This window comes from Pieris brassicae, chromosome 2 (assembly GCF_905147105.1).
Source record: "Pieris brassicae chromosome 2, ilPieBrab1.1, whole genome shotgun sequence".
NCBI classification, from domain to species: domain Eukaryota; kingdom Metazoa; phylum Arthropoda; class Insecta; order Lepidoptera; family Pieridae; genus Pieris; species Pieris brassicae.
In genome coordinates, this window is record NC_059666.1 from 22,769,576 (window position 1) to 22,789,532 (window position 19,957).

The window sequence follows — 19,957 nt, forward strand, 5'->3', positions numbered from 1 at the left end:
TCGACCTGCAGAACAAGCCCCGTGGATGGCCTGAGACCCAAGTTGATAATGAAGTATTGAAGGCTATTGTGGAAGCGGATCCATCGCAAACCACGTCCAAGTTAGCTGCAGGCTGCGGTGTTAGTGATAAAACTGTTTCAATTCACTTGAAGCAAATTGGGAAGATTAAAAAGCTTGAAAGGTGGGTACCTCACGAATTGACTGACCAAACCGGCAAACGCGCGTCGACTGCTGTGTTACATTACTGAACCGGCACAATAATGAAGGTATTTTTAACCGAATCATAACCTGTGATGAAAAATGGATTCATTACGATAATCGGAAGCGCTCAGCGCAATGGTTGGATCCTGGCCAGCCAGCCAAATCCTGCCCCAAGCGAAAATTAACCCCAAAAAAGTTACTTGTAAACGTTTGGTGGACTAGTGCCGGTATTGTTCATTGCAGTTTTCTCAAATCTGGCCAGACTATTACGGCTGATGTCTATTGCCAGCAATTGCAAACCATGATGGAAAAGCTAGCGGCTAAACAACCTAGGCTGGTCAATCGCTCCACGCCACTGCTACTTCACGACAACGCTAGACCACACACTGCACAACAGACGGCTACCAAATTAGAAGAGCTTCAATTGGAATGTCTAAGACATCCTTCGTACTCCCCGGATCTTGCTCCAACAGATTACCATTTTTTTCGAAATTTGGACAACTTCTTGCAAGGGAAAAATTTTACTCTGATGGGGCAGTCCAAATCGCCTTCACAGATTTTATTGATTCCCGTCCGACTGGTTTTTTTAGTAAAGGGATCAATGAATTACCTATGAAATGGTAAAAGTGCATAGAATACAATGGTTTATACTTTGATTAATTAAATATATTATATTTAAAAATATTCGACTTTTTGTTCCTACCATACAAAACGCCAATTTCATATGTAAGGACCTAATATAACCTCAACTAGACATTTCCTTATATGAAATACATTATTCATATTTAACACAAATTTAATCTTTCAGCTTCGTTGCACACGTATGTTTTCCTTGTTTCCGAATAATTACTATAATGAAACATCGCCTTGCCCAGTGGTAGAGCTGAGCTAAGCTGAGCAAAACGCTTAGAAAAAAATAATTATAATTAGCTTATCCTTGTTTTTGTTGAATCTTCAATAACACCATCTTATGTGGAGCTAAGTGGAAGGGTGCAACTCCATACAAGCATCTTGTAAAATGACTTGGTGATTTAAAGGAAAATAGTAGCCAGTTCTGCTAGTTTGTGCTACGCCTTTGAGTTGAGAACTGGCTGAAAATTTATAAACATTTGATTTTATTTTTACGTATGAACAAAATTTCATACATATTTTTTTTATTGATTTTCCTTTTTATTGAAATCTCAATAAAATATGATATGGCCTAATACATAAAGCTAAAAAATGTATGTATAATGTTATATAATACGAAATAATTACAACGACTCATGGATATTCTTTCAAGTCAAGTATGTCAAGTCATTGCCAATATGGACATAGTTTTCTAACGATATATTATCAGAAGAATGATTCATTCTTCTATAGCTTCAAGTTGGACGTCCGGTAACGTGCTCATCCTTATCATCACCAACTTATTAACAAAATGAGAAAGAAATTGATTAAATACAATTAAATTATTTTTACTATTTCTATTTATTCCATTCTTGGCTATATTTTTAATATTTGTTTTATATATTACATATATAAATGATGTTAATATACAAAAAGGCAACAGTCATACTGAAAATTTAGTTTTTATTTTATTTTTATTTGCATTAATTTGATCTGAAAAAAATTACGTCAATCAAAATAAATTCGAAAGCCAAAAAAATATTTTAAATAAAACACGGTCGCTCTAACTAATTAAATTCAATATAAGTACATCAATTAATATCTTTAACTTACATATGTATATTACAAATTGTTAATCAAATAAACAGGTCCAATCATATCATTTTATTTTAATTGTCGAGTAATTAATATTAGTACTATTATTAGTATTAATTACTTAAATTAAGGTGCTATAAAAATCTATTTCAGTTTAGTGTATCTTAGTATATTGTACAATTAAAATACATATTGCTTCATCCAGGTTTTTGATGCCAACAACACTGTTGGGGATTCATTATCAGTTAACAAGATAACTATACATTATTATAAAACTAGAACATAAGGTCATAGTTTCGTTATTATAAGAATTCAATGAATATTTAAAAAAAAACTAAAACTTACGCACAAGCAAAATTTGTGAATCTTTAACAAGCTAGTCTTGTATAACTGAAAATTTAGTGAATAAAGATAATATAAAGCAACATATATAGAAAACTTAAAATAGTATATAACACTTTTTAGAGACTAACTTTGGTAAATCAAACATAGCGATAAGAGGATAATTTCATACAATTATGGCTTTATTGAACTGTTTACATCGCATTGGTATCAATTGGATAAAACGAGTATTACCGTTAAATTAGTGAAATAAGATTTAGTTCTTATAATTACTAGACCAATTGTGCTATATTTACATCACTTCTATGTGTCAAGCATGACGCTGTATTTTAAAACAAATTACAACGTGTTATTTTATACGATAACTAAATAAATATGTAACTATATGTCTCTTTATTGGTAGCATACAAACCTATACAGCCATTCAATAGGCTTAAAATTATAATTAGTACTTAGGTATAGGTACATGAAGTAATTCGTCATACGGGACGGCGTCGAAGAATTTCTTGGCTGTTTCTATCGTCACGTTCATTGCATAGTCTACTACCGGTTGACCAAATTCTTCCGTCACTATTTTCCAATTTTCATTCAAGAATTGCAGTACTGTGTTACCTGAAATTGGCAACACTTAACATTAATAGATATTTCAATTATTTAATGAAATTACAATCCATGAATTCTTCAAAAGCTTCCACCGGTATACTTTGATAGAAAGTAGCGGTAGGCGGAGAAGACTACGCTGGTGCCGTATCCAGTCCCGGGTGAATTCTGGTAGTTTGGGTATCAGAGAGCATGGTTAACGCATTTGCAAGGAAAACAAACGGATATATGACATTTATAAAAACTCTAATACCCAGATTTTTGTCGTCTAGAGTCTAGATCGCTTGTTTTTTTTTTTTTGAAGAAGGAATCTCGCTGTTGGCCTTGAGGGCCTTTACAGCTCAGCTCGGGCTGTTTTGGCGAGCGTAGCTCGGCCAGAATGGCGTTTTATCCCGCGGGTAGCGCAAGGGCGTCTCCTGTGAGACTCGAACCTCGGCTTGGGCCGTCGCGGGGCGGTCAATCGCCTGAAGGGCAGGACGGAAGCTCACTGGAGTGAGCGAAGTGCGAAGTAAAGGTCGTCGCCTTCCCCGGTGAAGGCGATTTTTTACCCTAATCTGTGATTGGCTATTTTTATTATTTTTGGCCGCGCGGGCGGCTTTTAATTTATCGTTTGCTACGGTAATTGGATCATCCGGATCCGTTAGTATGTGTCGGGGCATTCTACGAGCCTTTTTTGTCGGGAAGGGGTAATAGTTGATGCTATTACGCACCAGCGGATTGGGATGGTGTTTAGCCTTGTCAAAGTGGCGTGTGGACGCCAACTTCATCCATTGGGCTATGGTAGGGAGTAGATCGCTTGGTAACATGATTCAATTTTTATCTAAATTTATTCGTAACCGAATAAAATATTCACAATAAAAACAAGGTACATACTCAGCTCCGGATTTCCTTTGAATAAGTTGTTGATTGTGTAATGAACTCTGTCACCGTAATCAAAGGAGTATCTATAACTCTTTATGCCGAAGTGGTCACGCCCTTCTTCATCCTTGAAGTATTTCGTCTTTATGTTCAATTTTATTACAGAATTTACTGTAAAAATGATTTATGTCTTGTAAAAAATAAAGTATTTTATGTATAATTAATATTTAAATATAACCGCGCCAACTACAGATATTAATTCAATTATAATGACAAAAATAGCATTGAAAGAATCACAACTTTTCATTTTATCTTTTAATTGTATAAATTCAGAATACCTCTTGTAGGTTTCATAATATATTGTATACTTGGAGGGTTTTTTTTAATCATAAAACGATCGTTGTTAAATGGCGTCATCAAATATATATTCATATTCATTCAGATTTTTACTTATCGTTATTATTTCCAAATGGGTCATGTATATATACCATACATGATAATATAAAGTATTAACATATTTTTATAATCAAATTCATAATATTACCAATTTTTATTTTTGAGTCTCCTTCTCCATTTATCGGAAAGAGCAGCAGCCTCCCCACTGCTGTGTACTTCCCTTTGATCGTGATGTTGCAGCGAATCTCGAGAATAAATACATTCCTTTCTAAATAAGCTCTGAAAGATGAATTTAAGATTGTAAATCACATATGAATTGAGTTTGATATTGTTTGATGGTTGATTGAGGTATATAACTAGTCTGGCCATAAATACTGTGACACCATGGATTTTGCGCCATTTCACACATATTTGCGTGTTCATTATCAAATTACAATATGGAAAATAGGATTGCAGTGATCGCCTTGCACAAAGTGGGTATGGAGCCGTCGGTCATATTGCAGACACTTCAAAAGCTTGGCATCAGCCGTATGTTCGTTTCAACAATGCATCTTCTGTCAAAGACCAGAAAAGATTGGGACTGCCGCGTAATGTTAAAACTACAAAGGCCTTTAAAGCCAGAACTCCTCGAAACCCCATTAGGGAGCAAAAAATCTTATCTTGTTTACCTTGGAAACAGCGCGTAAATACATAGATTCGTGGCCAAACATCTATAATATAAAAATGAATCGCAAAAGTTGGTAAGCGCATAACTCTACAACGCCTCGAACAATTGTACCAATTCTTTTTTTTTAATGTTCGTTGAAGTCTAAGGTTGGTTTTTACGGCGAGTAAAATTCGAATAATTTCCGGGAAAACAGCCCTTTCTTTTTCCCATACAAACGTTTTGTAAATAAAATGTACAGTCAATTTGAACTTTATTGCTATTCAATAAAGTTCATATTAAATTACAAGCACTCATTGATTAGCCATCAATGTCGCGTTTCGGCACACAACAAGTTATAATAGCGGGAACCCGACCAAATTGAATTGTCAAAAAATGTGAGAGCTATAGATCATTAGTACTGATTTTTAATTTGGTTGGCTTCGCATATGTCTTCACGTCATTACATCTGTCAAACAAATCGCGTTAAAAAAAGGATTTAATTTTTGAATTATTAATTTAATATCCCTATCTGAGCAAAATTGTTTGAATACATACTAATAGGAAAATATATCAACGAGGCACACAGTTTTTAAATATATGTCACTTTTAGTTCCCACTATCATTTTAGATTATTTTCCAATCAGGTTTGAACCCTAAGTTCGCCTTTTAGTTTGAAGCCCTCTAGCAGACATCCCAGTCGGGGTTTTTATTGGGTCACAGAAGAGTGGCCAAAATTCGTGGAAGCGAAGATACTTTGGTCACCCGAGCTGAACCTCACACATCGGCCTAAAATCAGGGTTATGGTTCTGCCATGAGATTTTTTTCCGCCGACTATAAAATTGGTAGGAACAAAAAACTGCCACATTTCAAATCTTTTTGACTGAACGAAGTCTGTGCGGTCCGCTAGTATAGAATATAATATTCTTTTATTTTTTTGCAGAGACTTTAATAGATATATACGTATACATTTAAATAATATTTTCAGTAAGACTATTGAAGATATGTGGGTATGACAATAGTACGAAGAAATACAATTTCTTAAGCGTATGTATATTTGTCCACAAATTTCTCGTACAAATATCGTAATTCTTTTCGACTTTTAAGTCAAGAACTTTAGCCTAATATTCTATCTTCGGGTATATTCTATGTTTAATATATAACCGTTCAGTAGCCATGCTGGGGGCATAATTATATTAAATATTCCTAAACTGTTTTTATTAAAAACTACATTATGCATCTGTGTTTACCTGGTCTTGATATGGATAAAATATATTTTTTTTAATTGCCTAGAGGCAGGTAATACATTATGTATCAAATTAATAATTAAAAAGTAAATACTTAATAACACTTAATATCTTAAAAAAACATATTGTTTTCATAATAAACAAAATAAATATTATTTTGTATAATTACTAATATACAGTATTTACAATTTTCATAACCTAAAAGACGTATAGGAGGTATCTAATTAAATATTAAGGTTGGTGCCCGGTAGAGAGCTCTGATGACCCCAGAGCTGGTGCTTTCCTCGTTCAATGAATAAGTGTCACAATTAGGAAATGCAATCCCGACTCGATATCGTGAATTCGAGATCCCGCGGGATTAGAAATATCAATCCGGCGGGATCCCGAAATTTTCGGGATCTCGTATAGTTTAAAAAAATAATTCACGTGACTGAATATGATGAAAACTGCATGTTTGTGATAGTGAGGTTAATTAAAATAAAATATTATTTGAAAGAGAACAAAAACCTTTATCCTTTTATATTACGAACTAAACAACTAACAATTTTAATTACATGAACATAATCAAAACAAAAGTAGGTATAGCTCAAGGAGATTAAAATTGGTGATTTTGAAAGTAACTTCTAAAAAAAGAGTATCTTCTAAAGATCTCAAGAGTGGTATCTGCTAACCGGCATCTAATGTCCATTGCAATGTACCCTATGTAATGTGCAATGATGTGTGTAGAATCGCTGACCATTGCAGCCCAAACCCGTCAATCTCGAACGGGATCACGTCATATTATGCTTCGGGATCGATCCCGAAAAATTACACGGGATCTCGCGAGATCGAGATCCCGCGAGATCGGGATTGCATTCCCTAGTCACAATACAGCGAGGCAATGCATGACCTGCGTGAAAGGTAAGCGCCACAGGGACCAAACCTTATATATATATAAATATAAACGATTCCCTATTTCCCTTGGTCACGGCATCACGCGAACGGCTGGACCGATTTCGCTAATTATTTTTTTGTTGTGTTTGTTATTGTCAGGAGAAAATTAGAAAATTTAAGAATACTTTTGTTACGATAGCAAATTTATTACAATTCAAACTTTTTTCATGTAACCTTTTGGCGTTTGACATATTATGTCATTAATATTATTTAGTTATTATACCAATTCTAAATTAATATTCATTGTTAAGACAGGACAGCGTCTGTCGGGTCCACTAGTTATTCATATTTTTACTACGCAATATTTTTTGTGTATTTTCGTTTTATTTGGAATTCGATATACCTATGCGTCTACTCACTAGGCAAACGATCAGTTTCTATACAAATTCCTGTCTTTATATTAATTGCCCTATTTATGAAAAAAACAAGCCAAGTAACGCAGTAAATGGTTCACTGTAGGGCATAGAGGGTTGACCGCGCCTATTAATTTAATTGGCAGTTAAATAAACATAAAATTGTGTTTAAATCATAGGGTTAAAAAAAAGATTATTAGGTAACTCACTCAACATTCAGCACTTGGCACTTTTTAAGACCAGTGACTTTGCCATCTAGGAACGTAACCTTGACACCAGGAAGCTGAATTGGCAGCTCTTCGATGATGAAAGGATCTAGCGGAGGCACTCCAAGTTCAGGGAGGCCTTGGGAAAACTCCGGAATTGCGTCTTGGGTAGCTTGCACTAGACATGCTGACCCGGTTGTATTGCAGGGGTGTATAAAATCAGCTGGAATAAGAAATAGTTTCATTTAATATTGTGTCTACTACGTACTATAACTTAGTTGAGAGAATTAAACGAACTACAGACTGGCATTTATCACAATTAATATAAAAATGTTATGTTAGTTCATTAAAAAGTTCAAATTTGTCTTAAAAGGTAGAATAGAAGTTCCAATTACATTACGAGTCATCATTATAGTCACTTCTTAAATTATCTTATCACTACATCATCACATTATTAAAGTATATTATAATGTTGTGAAATTAATATTAATTATAATGTTTCACGCAAACAGTTGATAATATAATCCATTTTTCATAATGAGTACATTAAGTCGATTTTTAAAAAAGTAGTCTCTAGTTAGAAGATCTTTAAATGTTTTTGGTAAATGATTATAAACCTTGATTGCTACACAAAATATTTTTTCCTATACAGCAGTTAACAGTTGCATCGTTGACTCAAAAGTATTATCTTTAAAATGTACCATCATTTAATTAATCTCCAATAAGGGCGTCAATTTATATAAAATTGCTTTTACCTGTTTAGTTTCAGTGTGTCTGTTACACGTTATACACACGTGCCTTTTACAAGGTCATACAAATAACTTTACGGTAATTTAAGTCCCTTAAATATAGTGTTGGACCCTCGACAATTGCTGTTACAATTTCAGCGCAAATAAAGCTAATTTAGCGATTTAATCAAACGCCGAGTACTTAATCAACAAATGCAATCGTGAATTGCGACTATTATCGAGTGAATTCAGTTAATGTTAGCGACATAAACGTTATTGCTATAGTACATATCGAAAATGCCACGAATTTGTCGCAAAGCCAAAGTTATACTTAGATTTACTGTTTGACTACATACAGCGATATTTAAGCCTTTTCTTTAAGCTATAGCAGAATATGATTGAGTATTGAGAATATCCATCGCACTACGTCGCCTGCATCATGAGCACACCCTAAATGCACACACGTACATTACTATTTAATATTTTTTACAGATTTTATCCTTTCGTTAATATTTGAACCTTTTTGTATCTATTATGTATTCCATCTTTCGTATAATTGTTTTATTTTGTATATCATTTATGTTAGCTATAAGATCACGAAATAGATAAATATCGTAAGTGGGTTTTAAGTGGGGCGAGAGGACAATACGGAATTCTAGGAAATAACGCACCCAAAACTTCATACAAAATATTATTACCAAAGAGGTTTTTAGTAATACTATTTCGTATTTATTCATTTGCTTGAGATAATAAATCTAAATATGTTAACTACGTTCACATCTCGTAAAGAAAATAAATCTTTCTTTATTTCACTTGTCTAGTGTAAAATGCATTAAATGTACAACAAAAAGTGGCATACACATCTTGTTTTATTTTTTTAAGTATAGCCCCAATACCCCGTCATCTCCTTGGCTTAGTTTTAATCCACAAATGTCATTGAGATGGGGAATATGGAACATTAAACAAACAGGAACAAAGCAAAGGATAGACCGATACCTTTTATGTCTACAATTTTAAATAGTCAAATAAAGTTTTCAACGCAAGGTGGTTTTTCAAATTATAGGATACCCTTCACAAAATGCAAAATATATAAAAAATATACAGATTATTATAATAAATTACAGATCATCGGCAGACGGTTGGGTGGATGCGGGGCAGGGGGCCAGTACAGGGGATGGGATAATTATAAGCTTTTTAATGATGTAGATAAATTAAACTTTCTAATGAAATGAACGAAGAGCGGTTTCCGCTTAGGTGGTTATAATATTCTAGACAAACACTTTACTAATAAAGTTTGTCCGTTTGTCTTCTACGCCGCACCCAAAGTAATTAATTAAACAGTGTACTGAAACTGAAAGTATCGCTTTTGCCAATATGAAAAGTTTCGTGAGAGCTTACTGAGCTTAATCCATATCATAGTATTGCAAGCACTTGTTTCTTGTATGTATAGAAACAATAGTACTATCTTGATATAATAATAAGTTAGTTTTACCTTTGAAATGAAGATTACAAATACTGTAATGGATAAATCCAAAGAGCTTCTTAATTAAAAATACATTAGCGGAAGCATCTTGTGTGTTATGAAATCATTATTATAATTCTAATAATAAGTTTTTGATTGAGAGTGACATTAACTATTTATATATGAATTACCTTGTCACTTTTTATACTCACAATAGAACAACAATAACAATTATAGATTCAATTTGTTTCGTTAAATGATTTTTAAACTTTTTAACTATTTTGATAGTACGAAATACGAAACAAACATCTTTTGGTTTTGATGTTAAATTTAGAAATAGATTTTAATGACGTCTTGAATGTCAATAAAGGGCAAAACTTAGATTTTGTAAGTTACTGATCAGTAAAACTGTTTTTTTTTATATACAGGAAGAATGAAGAAAAACATCGTGGTGAAACCAGTAGGTACGTCCAAAACCCAAGTTTCGACGTGTCATGCACAGACGGCTGACTTGCATATAAAGAAAATTTATTCAGAAAATTGAGGGCAAATTCCTAAAGCGCCATTATTATGTTATTATTAATTTTTACACTGAACGCACTACTTTAAAACCTTAGGCCGTCCGTCTGTATAATAATTCTCTTTCTTCGTATTGTGTGTTAGGCGCGGAAGGCTGCCTATTCAAGAAAAACACGAAATCAGTGCAGAATTTCAGGTTTTTTATTTAATTTAATGTAGTCCTACCACAGAATGATATTGATGGAGCTGGACAACTTCTACATAATAAAAAAAACATTTACATCCTAAAATTAATAATACAACCATCCACTTGTGAACTCAGACTGAGTACAAACAAACTTCTTAGAAACCTTATTAATTACATGTATTGCTTGCGTGAGCGCCACCTCGCTAAGTTAGTGTGCGCGCGGAACTACCAACAGTTGTGACCTCCGCCTCAATTCATGCTTGCAATTTACAGGCCCAGTCTCTCCATTACAACCACATTATTTGTAAATAGTAAAAGGTTATGTACAGGTGATAATCTTAAGTTGTTTTTAAGAATAACTTGAAATAGACCGGATGGAACAAGTTTAAGGGCGTTGACAAAAATTTGTTTTACCGTCCAGGTAACACAAAATTTTGTAATGTTTCCTGTTGTTTTATGTTTTCCAGAAAAAAATGGAGTAGAAAACTGCTCTTATATATCTCTGCAGAAATAGTCAATGAAACATTTGTAAAATCGTGTTGAGGCCATTGAGGGGTTACGGAATTTCAAACAACCAGGAAGTTTACCACAATAATAAAAATAAATAAGCAGTATTGCTACATTTAGTACGGTCAAGTACAGCTATTGAGAGAAAAGGGAACTCCAATTAATAGTAGGGTGACACCAAAGGTCTCACCTACACATGCGTTATTTTGAATTGAGGCTTAAGGTAATTACAATTCCCTATTGGGAAGCAATAAAACGACACTATAACATATTAATTATACAGTAACGATGTGCTTCGTCTATGTATGATTGCTCGTCGCGCAATTGGTGAAATTATGTTGAATTGAAATAATAAGAATTACAAATAAAACCTCAAAGACTTTGCATAAAAATTTATTTGTGTATATTTTAAACTTATAACCCATTTGTCTTTCTGACCAATTGTGATTGAGTCACAGTGTTTTTAGAATTAATTAGTTTTTACGAATAAGCTGGGTTTACGAATAAACAGTTATGACACTTTAAAAAAGCAAAGATAAAGTGGTGCCAAGGTATACTGTGAGGTTAGACGAGTGCAAACATTGAATTTTTGATTGACAAACATCCATTTAAGTTGAGAAACCTGAAGACTATGCATAAATTGTACTGTGTGCCGAGGGTTAAGTGGGTTGCATGAAGAACTAAGCAATTTTATAGCGAAAATTGTGAGCAAACTTTTCAGTCTAATATAGTAATTTTAAAAGTATCGAAATTGTAATGACTAAAATCGTTAAGACAACGTTAGCTAACAATGATGAAATTGAACTCGTGATAGTTCGATTTAGTTTATTTTAAGAGACTGGATAAGGCATTGAACATTCTTGTATTAGAAAAACAAGTTAGGTTTATTGATAACATCAACATTTAAGACACCATTTTTAATATATATTATTATTATTTAAAATATCACTCCTCACTTCTGTCCTTATTTGATTTGAAATGCAATAATTTTTACAGATTATATTTATAATTAAAAACTATATGAATAATAAATGATACCTTTGATACGAGCCTAGCGTCTGTTCAATATAATTTATTTAAAAATATTTAATCTCGTTTTGCCCAAGTACACTAAAAAAATTCAATTTGTATTTTATTTTAGATCGGTAACGTGTTATTGCAGTTTATGTATATGATAACAAGTATAAACAAATATTTACATTAAAATTTATTTAAATTGTAATTGAAGCTTATAAATTCTCGGTGGATCTATAAATAGCATGAATAAACTAAATAATAATAACTTACGCGCTAATTTGCCCTTAACTGCACAAATGAAGGCCGCCACTACTGCCACAAAAGTGAAAACTACAACATGCCTTTCACACATGGCAACCACTGTCAATATATCACAGGATGATGATAACTCTGAACGTTTCAACCGAGACACGTTAGCTAATGAAAAATGATGGTCTTTCTCATTTTCGATTGCATCAATTCTGGTAGCTCTTTGCCAATGTAGTCAGTTTTTCATGCAACACTGCGTGCTAATCCGTTTTATAAATGTGTTTGCTTCGCACGCTATGCACCGAACTGCCTGCGCCTAGACGCGGTCATATTCTGGACCTAAATATCGAAATCGTTATGCGATAAGCCCCACTTTCAATTACCAAGAATTATATTATTAAATTTTGTATACAGTTTTGTGGTTTTCAATGTCATTATCTGTATTTATCATAGATGAACTAAACATCACACTGGTACCTTGTAAGTTGTACACTTGTAAAGGCTGACCACTTCTTAATGTTAAACTATTTAAAGTAATGCGTATGTTAATATGTTAGTTTATTTGATTACTTAAACATACAACATAAAAATGAACATTAAGACCGGTCAGTCTTTACTGCACGACCTTTACGTGAGATGAATTCTTAGTTTGGTATAACATAACTGACCTAAATTTAAAAAAAATATACACTTTGCTTGAAATACACGCATGTTTTCGCCGTCATACGGTTACTTAACAGTTGAAGACCGCAAAAGAAAAAGTGTTTCGGGTTGGCGGGTACGCCATAATTAGTGTTATGTTCCTACCCTCTTGTTCCATTCTTCACACCTAAAATAACGGAATAACACCGTTTCGTTTAACATTACAGGTCATCATTGCAAATGTATTTATTGTAGTATAGTAATATAGGATGTGAGGTTTACCCATTATAGAAATAGAGTTTCCTTTTATAGATTTACTTCCGTTTTACATATTTAGTTAATTGTCTGTGACGATAAGAATAATTCATGGGTCATAATGTTTTTAAAATTTAAAAAAAAATTACGTAGTGCAACACCACTGAGAAGAATCTTGTTCGCTTTACATACTAGTCCACGCCCACTGAAGTATTTCTGAACCAATTCGACTTAGGGTCCTTCAAGAAAAGAGCCTACATATTCTTAAAAGGCCGGCAACGCTCTCGCGAGGCCTCTGGCATTGAGAGTGTCCATGGGCGGCGGTATCACTTAACATCAGGTGAGCCCGCTGCCCGTTTGTTATTTTATAAAAAAAATTACTAATATTTTTTTTTATATTATGTGGCAATTTGATAGTCCCATGGGGCGTTTTTTCTATATTTTTTACGCGACTACGCTCTCGTTTTAACGTAAAAGCAAAATATAAAATGTGTCTATATATATATAAAGACGATCGTGAACTTATATTATTCATTAAAAAAGCTAGGTCAAGGCCGTCCAACAAGAGGGATGGACGGAGTGTTATTCACGTCAGCAAGATTTCACAGCCGACTCTCGGAATAGCGGGTGCTGAGGTCTCTTGTAATAGAGTACACTTTACTTAACATGCTCTTTGGTTAAAGAAATATGCTATTTTTGTTAGAGATTTGCAGGTGTTTGGTTAACTATTGATAAGCCAAATTTGTGGAGTAACCCATAAAAAAATGTTCTTAGTTTTCCTTACTAGCACTGTAACTGTACAGTTTACTAGATAAATAACACACGATATGATTAATACAATTATATGAAGTTATTTAAAATTAAAAGCAAGATAATAATAGCAACTAGTGAATAAGTAAACATTTGAATATGGTCGGTCTTCAGGTTACGGATCCCCTTCCTTCAAAGCAAAACCTCGGTTTTATATCGCTTTCCCAACTAAAATTACTCAGCCAACCTTTGATCAATATTGCATGGAAATTTGATTAGAAAAACCGCTGATATCATGTAATAATAATGCCTAATATTTAATTTGACTGCTGCGTGTTGCTACTTTTTATGGACATGTTAAGGCTTTTATCAATTAAAAGTAATATTTGCAGATCGGTCAAGGATATAACTAGTGGAACTAATTGCTTTGGTGACCGGTATCGCGTAAAAATGTACTCACAAAGTCTGATTACATAACTTTAGTTATAAGATAAAAAATAGCATCTAGAAGTCTCCTGATGTGAAATAAATATTGAACTTTTTGTTTCATTTATACGATGACACTACAGAACTGATTAAAAAACTGCTAAAGGTGATTTCTTTCGTTTAAAGCTTTACATATAGAATATATAACATAATGTACTACTATTTAGAATGCATATATATTTTGTGTAGATTATGTTATTTTATGTTAGAGGCAGTGATGAAAGACCATCGTAAAGGAATGTCACCTAACGTCAATTTAAAGTCTGAAGCATTTTAATTACTTCTACGATTTCCTTGATTTTTCTCTATCGTTCACGTGTGCTTGCAATTGGCCCACTTTCCCTCCATTGCAACACGTTGTGGGAACCAGTTAGTTTAGCAATACGCATACAAACGCCTAAGTATACAATAGATAATAATTACTATTATCAATTTATTAGCGATTGTTTGGTTTTAATTCCCACAAAAAGTATTTCGCTTTAGGGTCCTTCAACTAGATGCCACGAAGTCACCTTGTATTGGCTTTATTTTAGGCATCCCAACTACACTTTTTCACATAATATACTAAAACGTAACTATGTTGTCGTAAAGAGGTAGGTATGGACATAAAAAACATATACAGGGTGTCCCAAAAGTCGACGTCAAGTCGAAATTTTCTCATAGGTTACATAAAGCACTATTCGGGATGACGTAAGAGAAAAAAAAATGGCAAAAAGTAAATATTTGTAACAACAGGAATGAAAAAACTGTCACATGGTGTACATTTTCTGGAATAAAAGGAAAATTTCCATAACTTCAAAAATACATGACTTATTTTTTTTTAATTTTTCTGATAACTGTTGTGGCATTACCTATGAGAAAATATCGACTTGACGTCGACTTTTGGGACAGCCTGTATATTAAAAGGAAGAAGTATATAGAAAAAATACTAATACTTATTAATGTGATATGCACTTTGGCATAATAGTTTGTGACATATAGTACTATATTACAATCTAGTTTAATTTAATATAAATGTATTTTCTGTAAAAAAAGTCAGATGAAAAGTTCTGTTGTATAAATTGCTAAGAAGATGCAGCCAGGATGTATTAATTTAATAATATTTGCTTACAACAACTTAGAAGGCGTTTTTTTTTACCTAAATAAATGTTTATCACGTTGCCGTTAAACATTTTATTGCCATGTAGAACTCTCCTAATAATAATTGTATCCATTATTACAACTTTCTAAATAAAATCTTGGTAATTAAAAAGATACGACTTCGTTAATTTAGACGGTAAAACATTAATGAAGAAACTTAAATCGTAAATTAAATAAATTATTGTTTACTTAATGGGATTACAAGAAAGTAAGTTGCGTCAATAGAAAATAACGAACGTACGTACGAACGGCGATATCATTACCGCTGATTACAGCGAAGAATATAATTTCTCCAAGGAAACTTGACTGATTTTTTCACTGTTTTAACTTGAAGCGACGCGACACAAGCCGACAGTGAGATAAAGTGAAACTTGAAAATTATTATATGAGTCGAGTATGTCTTATAACTTTAAACTAATTATTTATTGGACAAGCTATTAAAAAAAAGTTGATTTTTTTAATAGCTTGTCCAATAAATAATTAGTTTAAAGCTTTTGCTTGCTCATTTACTATTTTGTTTATAAAACTGTAATTATGGTAAAACTTTAGATGGCTATGGCGATGATATAAAAATGGTACCTAATAATATTTGAATTAGCTGAATATGAGTTAGATTTATAATTAATATGACTAACCTAACCCAAATAAAAACATAACTTCGTTAACTCTATGGTCAATGTCGAGGTTGGTCAAGGGTAAAGCAAATATGACTTTTATTATTTATTGCTATTCACGCTTGGCTTACTGAATTTTATATTTTGTTATTTTTTTACATTCATCCTGCTGCTTCATATATGCTTTTATTAACACATATTATTAATAAAATTTGACTAGAAGATAGTTACGAGTACGATGACTGAGTATTGTACTTTGCAAGGTTAAGTTTTATAACTAAACACACTATAAGAAACGGAATAAAACATTTTAAGGTTATATTATTATAATATTTTTAACATTACAATGTTATTTGGCTAAAACAATGATTTCGTGAATTAAAACCTACGCATTAAATAAAAAATTATGTTAAAATTATTGTAATTAAAGTAAATTATTTTAAAATTACGTTTGTGATACGAGGAAGTAGGACTATTTTAATTAATCTACAAGGTTAGCAAAACAGTAATTTATATCAGATATTCATATCTAAATGAGCCTTATTTAATGTTTAACAAAAAAATTATTATACTATTATTTTCTTGTTGTAATAGAGGGTAAACGAGCAGGAGTTCTCCTGAATTTAAGTGATACCAACGCTCAAGGACATTTACAATGCCAAAAGGCTCGCGAGTGCAGCCTTTTATGAATTGTTACCCACTTTTCTTGAAATCTCTTCTTGAAAGTCGAATTAGTTCTCAAATACCGGACATTTGGGTCTATATAGTGCTATATATAAATACTGCACAATGCAATTTCTAATAGAAAATACTATTTTTTTAAATGAATTAATTTTGTGGAGGTTTTCAATGCATAAACAGTCCTTGATAAAGTTTAAACATATTTTTGTGACTGATTCAATGTAAAGGATTTATTATTAATTCAGGTACTTTTTTATTCAAATTAATCATACAATTATAAAGTAAAATAGCTTTATATTATGTCAATTTTTTTGTTCCTGAGAAGATAAAAACTTTAATATCTTTGTTATTAATTTTTATTATATCTATTATTATAATATATTGTAAATATTAATGCTGCACTATTCTAGGACATTTTATACATGACCTAGAGTAAAATAAGATGATATGACTAGATGTCCGTAGCAAAACATTTTCAGTATTATAAATAAATTATTTATATTAATGAGTATGACGCAATTATCTTACAGTTTTTTTTACACTTTATATATCTTTTTTTCTAAGTTAAAATTTCCTTCCTTCCTGACTGAAAAAATCGTATACCGCGACTGTTGCATCAGAAATCACTAGAAGGTACATCGATGTTACATCACACAGAAGGCAAAAGACCATGGGGCCGTTCAACAATCAGATTGACCGTTCAAGTGGAGAATCACCGTCCTTAAATCTGTACACTGTCATAAGAGTGGCGCTGCACAGAAACCGGTGGAAACGGAAAGTCTGCTCTAGATGTTTGCTTGCTAACCACAACGCTCAGACATAAGCTACCGACTGAATTGGATGTAGAGGATAGAGAAGCAACGCCAAGCTCTCCCCGATTTTGTTATCATCAGGTTTTTGGATTGCCCCCGTGAGATAGTTTATATCCAAAGTTAAAAATTTGTCTAGTGCCGTGTTTGTTGCTTATTCTAATGTCGCTAAACACCTTTTAACTGTTGTATTATGAGCTGCTGATTAAGAGAGAGACACTACTACGACAATATGTAGGGCGTCCTGTGCGTAATATGTAGTAGGTGCTCCTACTACATGCTTGAAGGCCTAATGTTTTTTCTTGTAATGTATCGCATTATTACTGTATTTTGAACTCCCCTCGTATGATAATGTATTATATTTGCACATATTAAATTTAGTGTTTATTTTTCTTAATAGACAGGATAGAAAAACTCAATATCAGCCGACTCAGTTCGACTTTCTTTGTGATTTAGAGAGGCGAGATGGTAAAATCTATTATTTGCGAGTTCAGCCATATATATTACATATTCGACATTCAAAAGAAGGTGACATTCGTCGCGGTTAATATTTTAGCCACTGGTTACGTTTAGGTACTGGTTTTTACAGTGATTTTTATGATTTATTATTTCTCATATTATTGTATAACAAATCTTAATCATTTAATTTAACGTATGTGATTCCGATTATGTTGTTGGTCTTAAAGTTAAATAATAAGCTTCGGTATGTATAGATGACCATTAGCTTCAAATAGTAGTTATTTTTACGTTTATCAGAACCAATTACTATGGTGAATTAAACGTGAGTTTGAACTTCAAGTTCAAATTAAGGAAGTTACATAATGTTTTGTCACAATTATATATATGCAAAGATTCACTTTGAAAGACATTTGACATTGACGTTTGTGAATGCAATTACAATTTCTGAAAATTAACTGTTTTAAATATTAACCATACATCTAAACATAATATGTTCATAGAAACTGGAACTTTATAATGATGTCGGAACCAAGGCTTCATGCCTTACTGCTTTGCTAAATAAAAAATACCTATTATATTAATTTACTAATTATATGTAATAAACACGCAGATTGTACACACCAAACGCAGTAATTCATTCATAATCAACAAAATACAGCTACTAATTGACCGAAGATCTCTCAACTGCAGTATACGCTAGATGAAAAGCAAATTGCCTAGTATGCATAGTAAAGAGTTCATAAAAACCATTTGCTACTTAATATTTGTTTTTACTGATTTCGGTATGTTTTTTTGTAAACTAAACACGTGGAAAATAAAGGATTTTCCTAGAAAAACTTATTTGTTACCTACTTATACAGATACAGATACAGAAAATATGTAAACTGCTTGATCTTTAACCCCAGTTAATGCACGTTATAATACCTATTTGAGTTGAAACTGAGTAATTCTTATAGGAAGCTTGGAACAAAATGTATTATTGAGTTAATATTTCGTTTCGGTAACACTATAATAAAATGTTTGTATTGTATTAAAATACGTATACAACTTGTACACGATCAAAATGCTCTAACTCAAAAAACTAATACAAAAGTTCGCTATAAATCTAAAATTTAATTACAGTATTATTCTGTTAGTTACAATTATAAAACTGTATCACATTTTATATCCTATGTAAAATTCAAGATAGGGTATATTTATGATTTTAGTCAAATCAAACTAATAAAGATTGCTTATAATTATCTTCCACGAAAAACACCTTCTTGAAGTTTATTTTTTAATGTTTTTAGTATTTATTGCTTTCCATATAGTAAGATTACATAGGTTTTTTTAATTTATTTAATATTCATTTTTTTTTCGTTTTCATTTATATTATTTAATTATTAACACAATTCCGGACTGCAAACAATGTCAATCAATCAAAAAGACGGTTCGTTGTAAATCATAATATTGGCAAAAACTTAGGGAAAATCGAGCAAAAACTCGCGATATATCGTATGTATGAATGACATTCAATCTAAGCTTCGATGTTTTTATTAAATATAATAGTTAAAGTTTTTTTTATTTTAAATTCATATAATTTAAATTTGGACATTTTAAACCTTCTCTGTGATTTGTGGGATGCGAGCTTTGTTCATAATATTATACTATTATCTTGCAATTTCCTGCTCTTAAATGGTGTGTAACAAATACGATTAACATAATGTACGGAAAACTATTTATTGGCTTTATGATATGTATTACAACGACAATATCATAAAAGTTATGCCACATCCTTCTTCTATGGCTGATGGCTATAATATCCTCAGCGATTTAAACGGTTTTTAACATTTATTTTAAATTAACCTAAACTAATTTAAACAGCTAATGGTAAAAATTATAACAAAATACTATTGACCAGTGAATCCATTACTTTGTTAAAATAATTAAGCTCTTTATTTTTAACGTCTAGTCCTTAGGCCTCAGCATG

At 32.2% G+C, this 19,957-nt stretch overlaps 1 protein-coding gene across 1 annotated transcript; it reads right to left on the reverse strand.

Moving 5' to 3' along the window:
- Positions 1–1,991: 1,991 nt before the first annotated feature.
- LOC123720552 (protein takeout-like) lies at positions 1,992–12,717 on the reverse strand. Its single transcript, XM_045677212.1, has 5 exons — positions 12,174–12,717; positions 7,487–7,706; positions 4,250–4,380; positions 3,721–3,876; positions 1,992–2,859 (listed from the first exon to the last, which is right to left on the reverse strand). Exons 1-5 carry the CDS (start codon positions 12,253–12,255, stop codon positions 2,693–2,695), a joined length of 756 nt encoding a protein of 251 aa, XP_045533168.1. The 5' UTR covers positions 12,256–12,717; the 3' UTR covers positions 1,992–2,692.
- Positions 12,718–19,957: the final 7,240 nt, after the last annotated feature.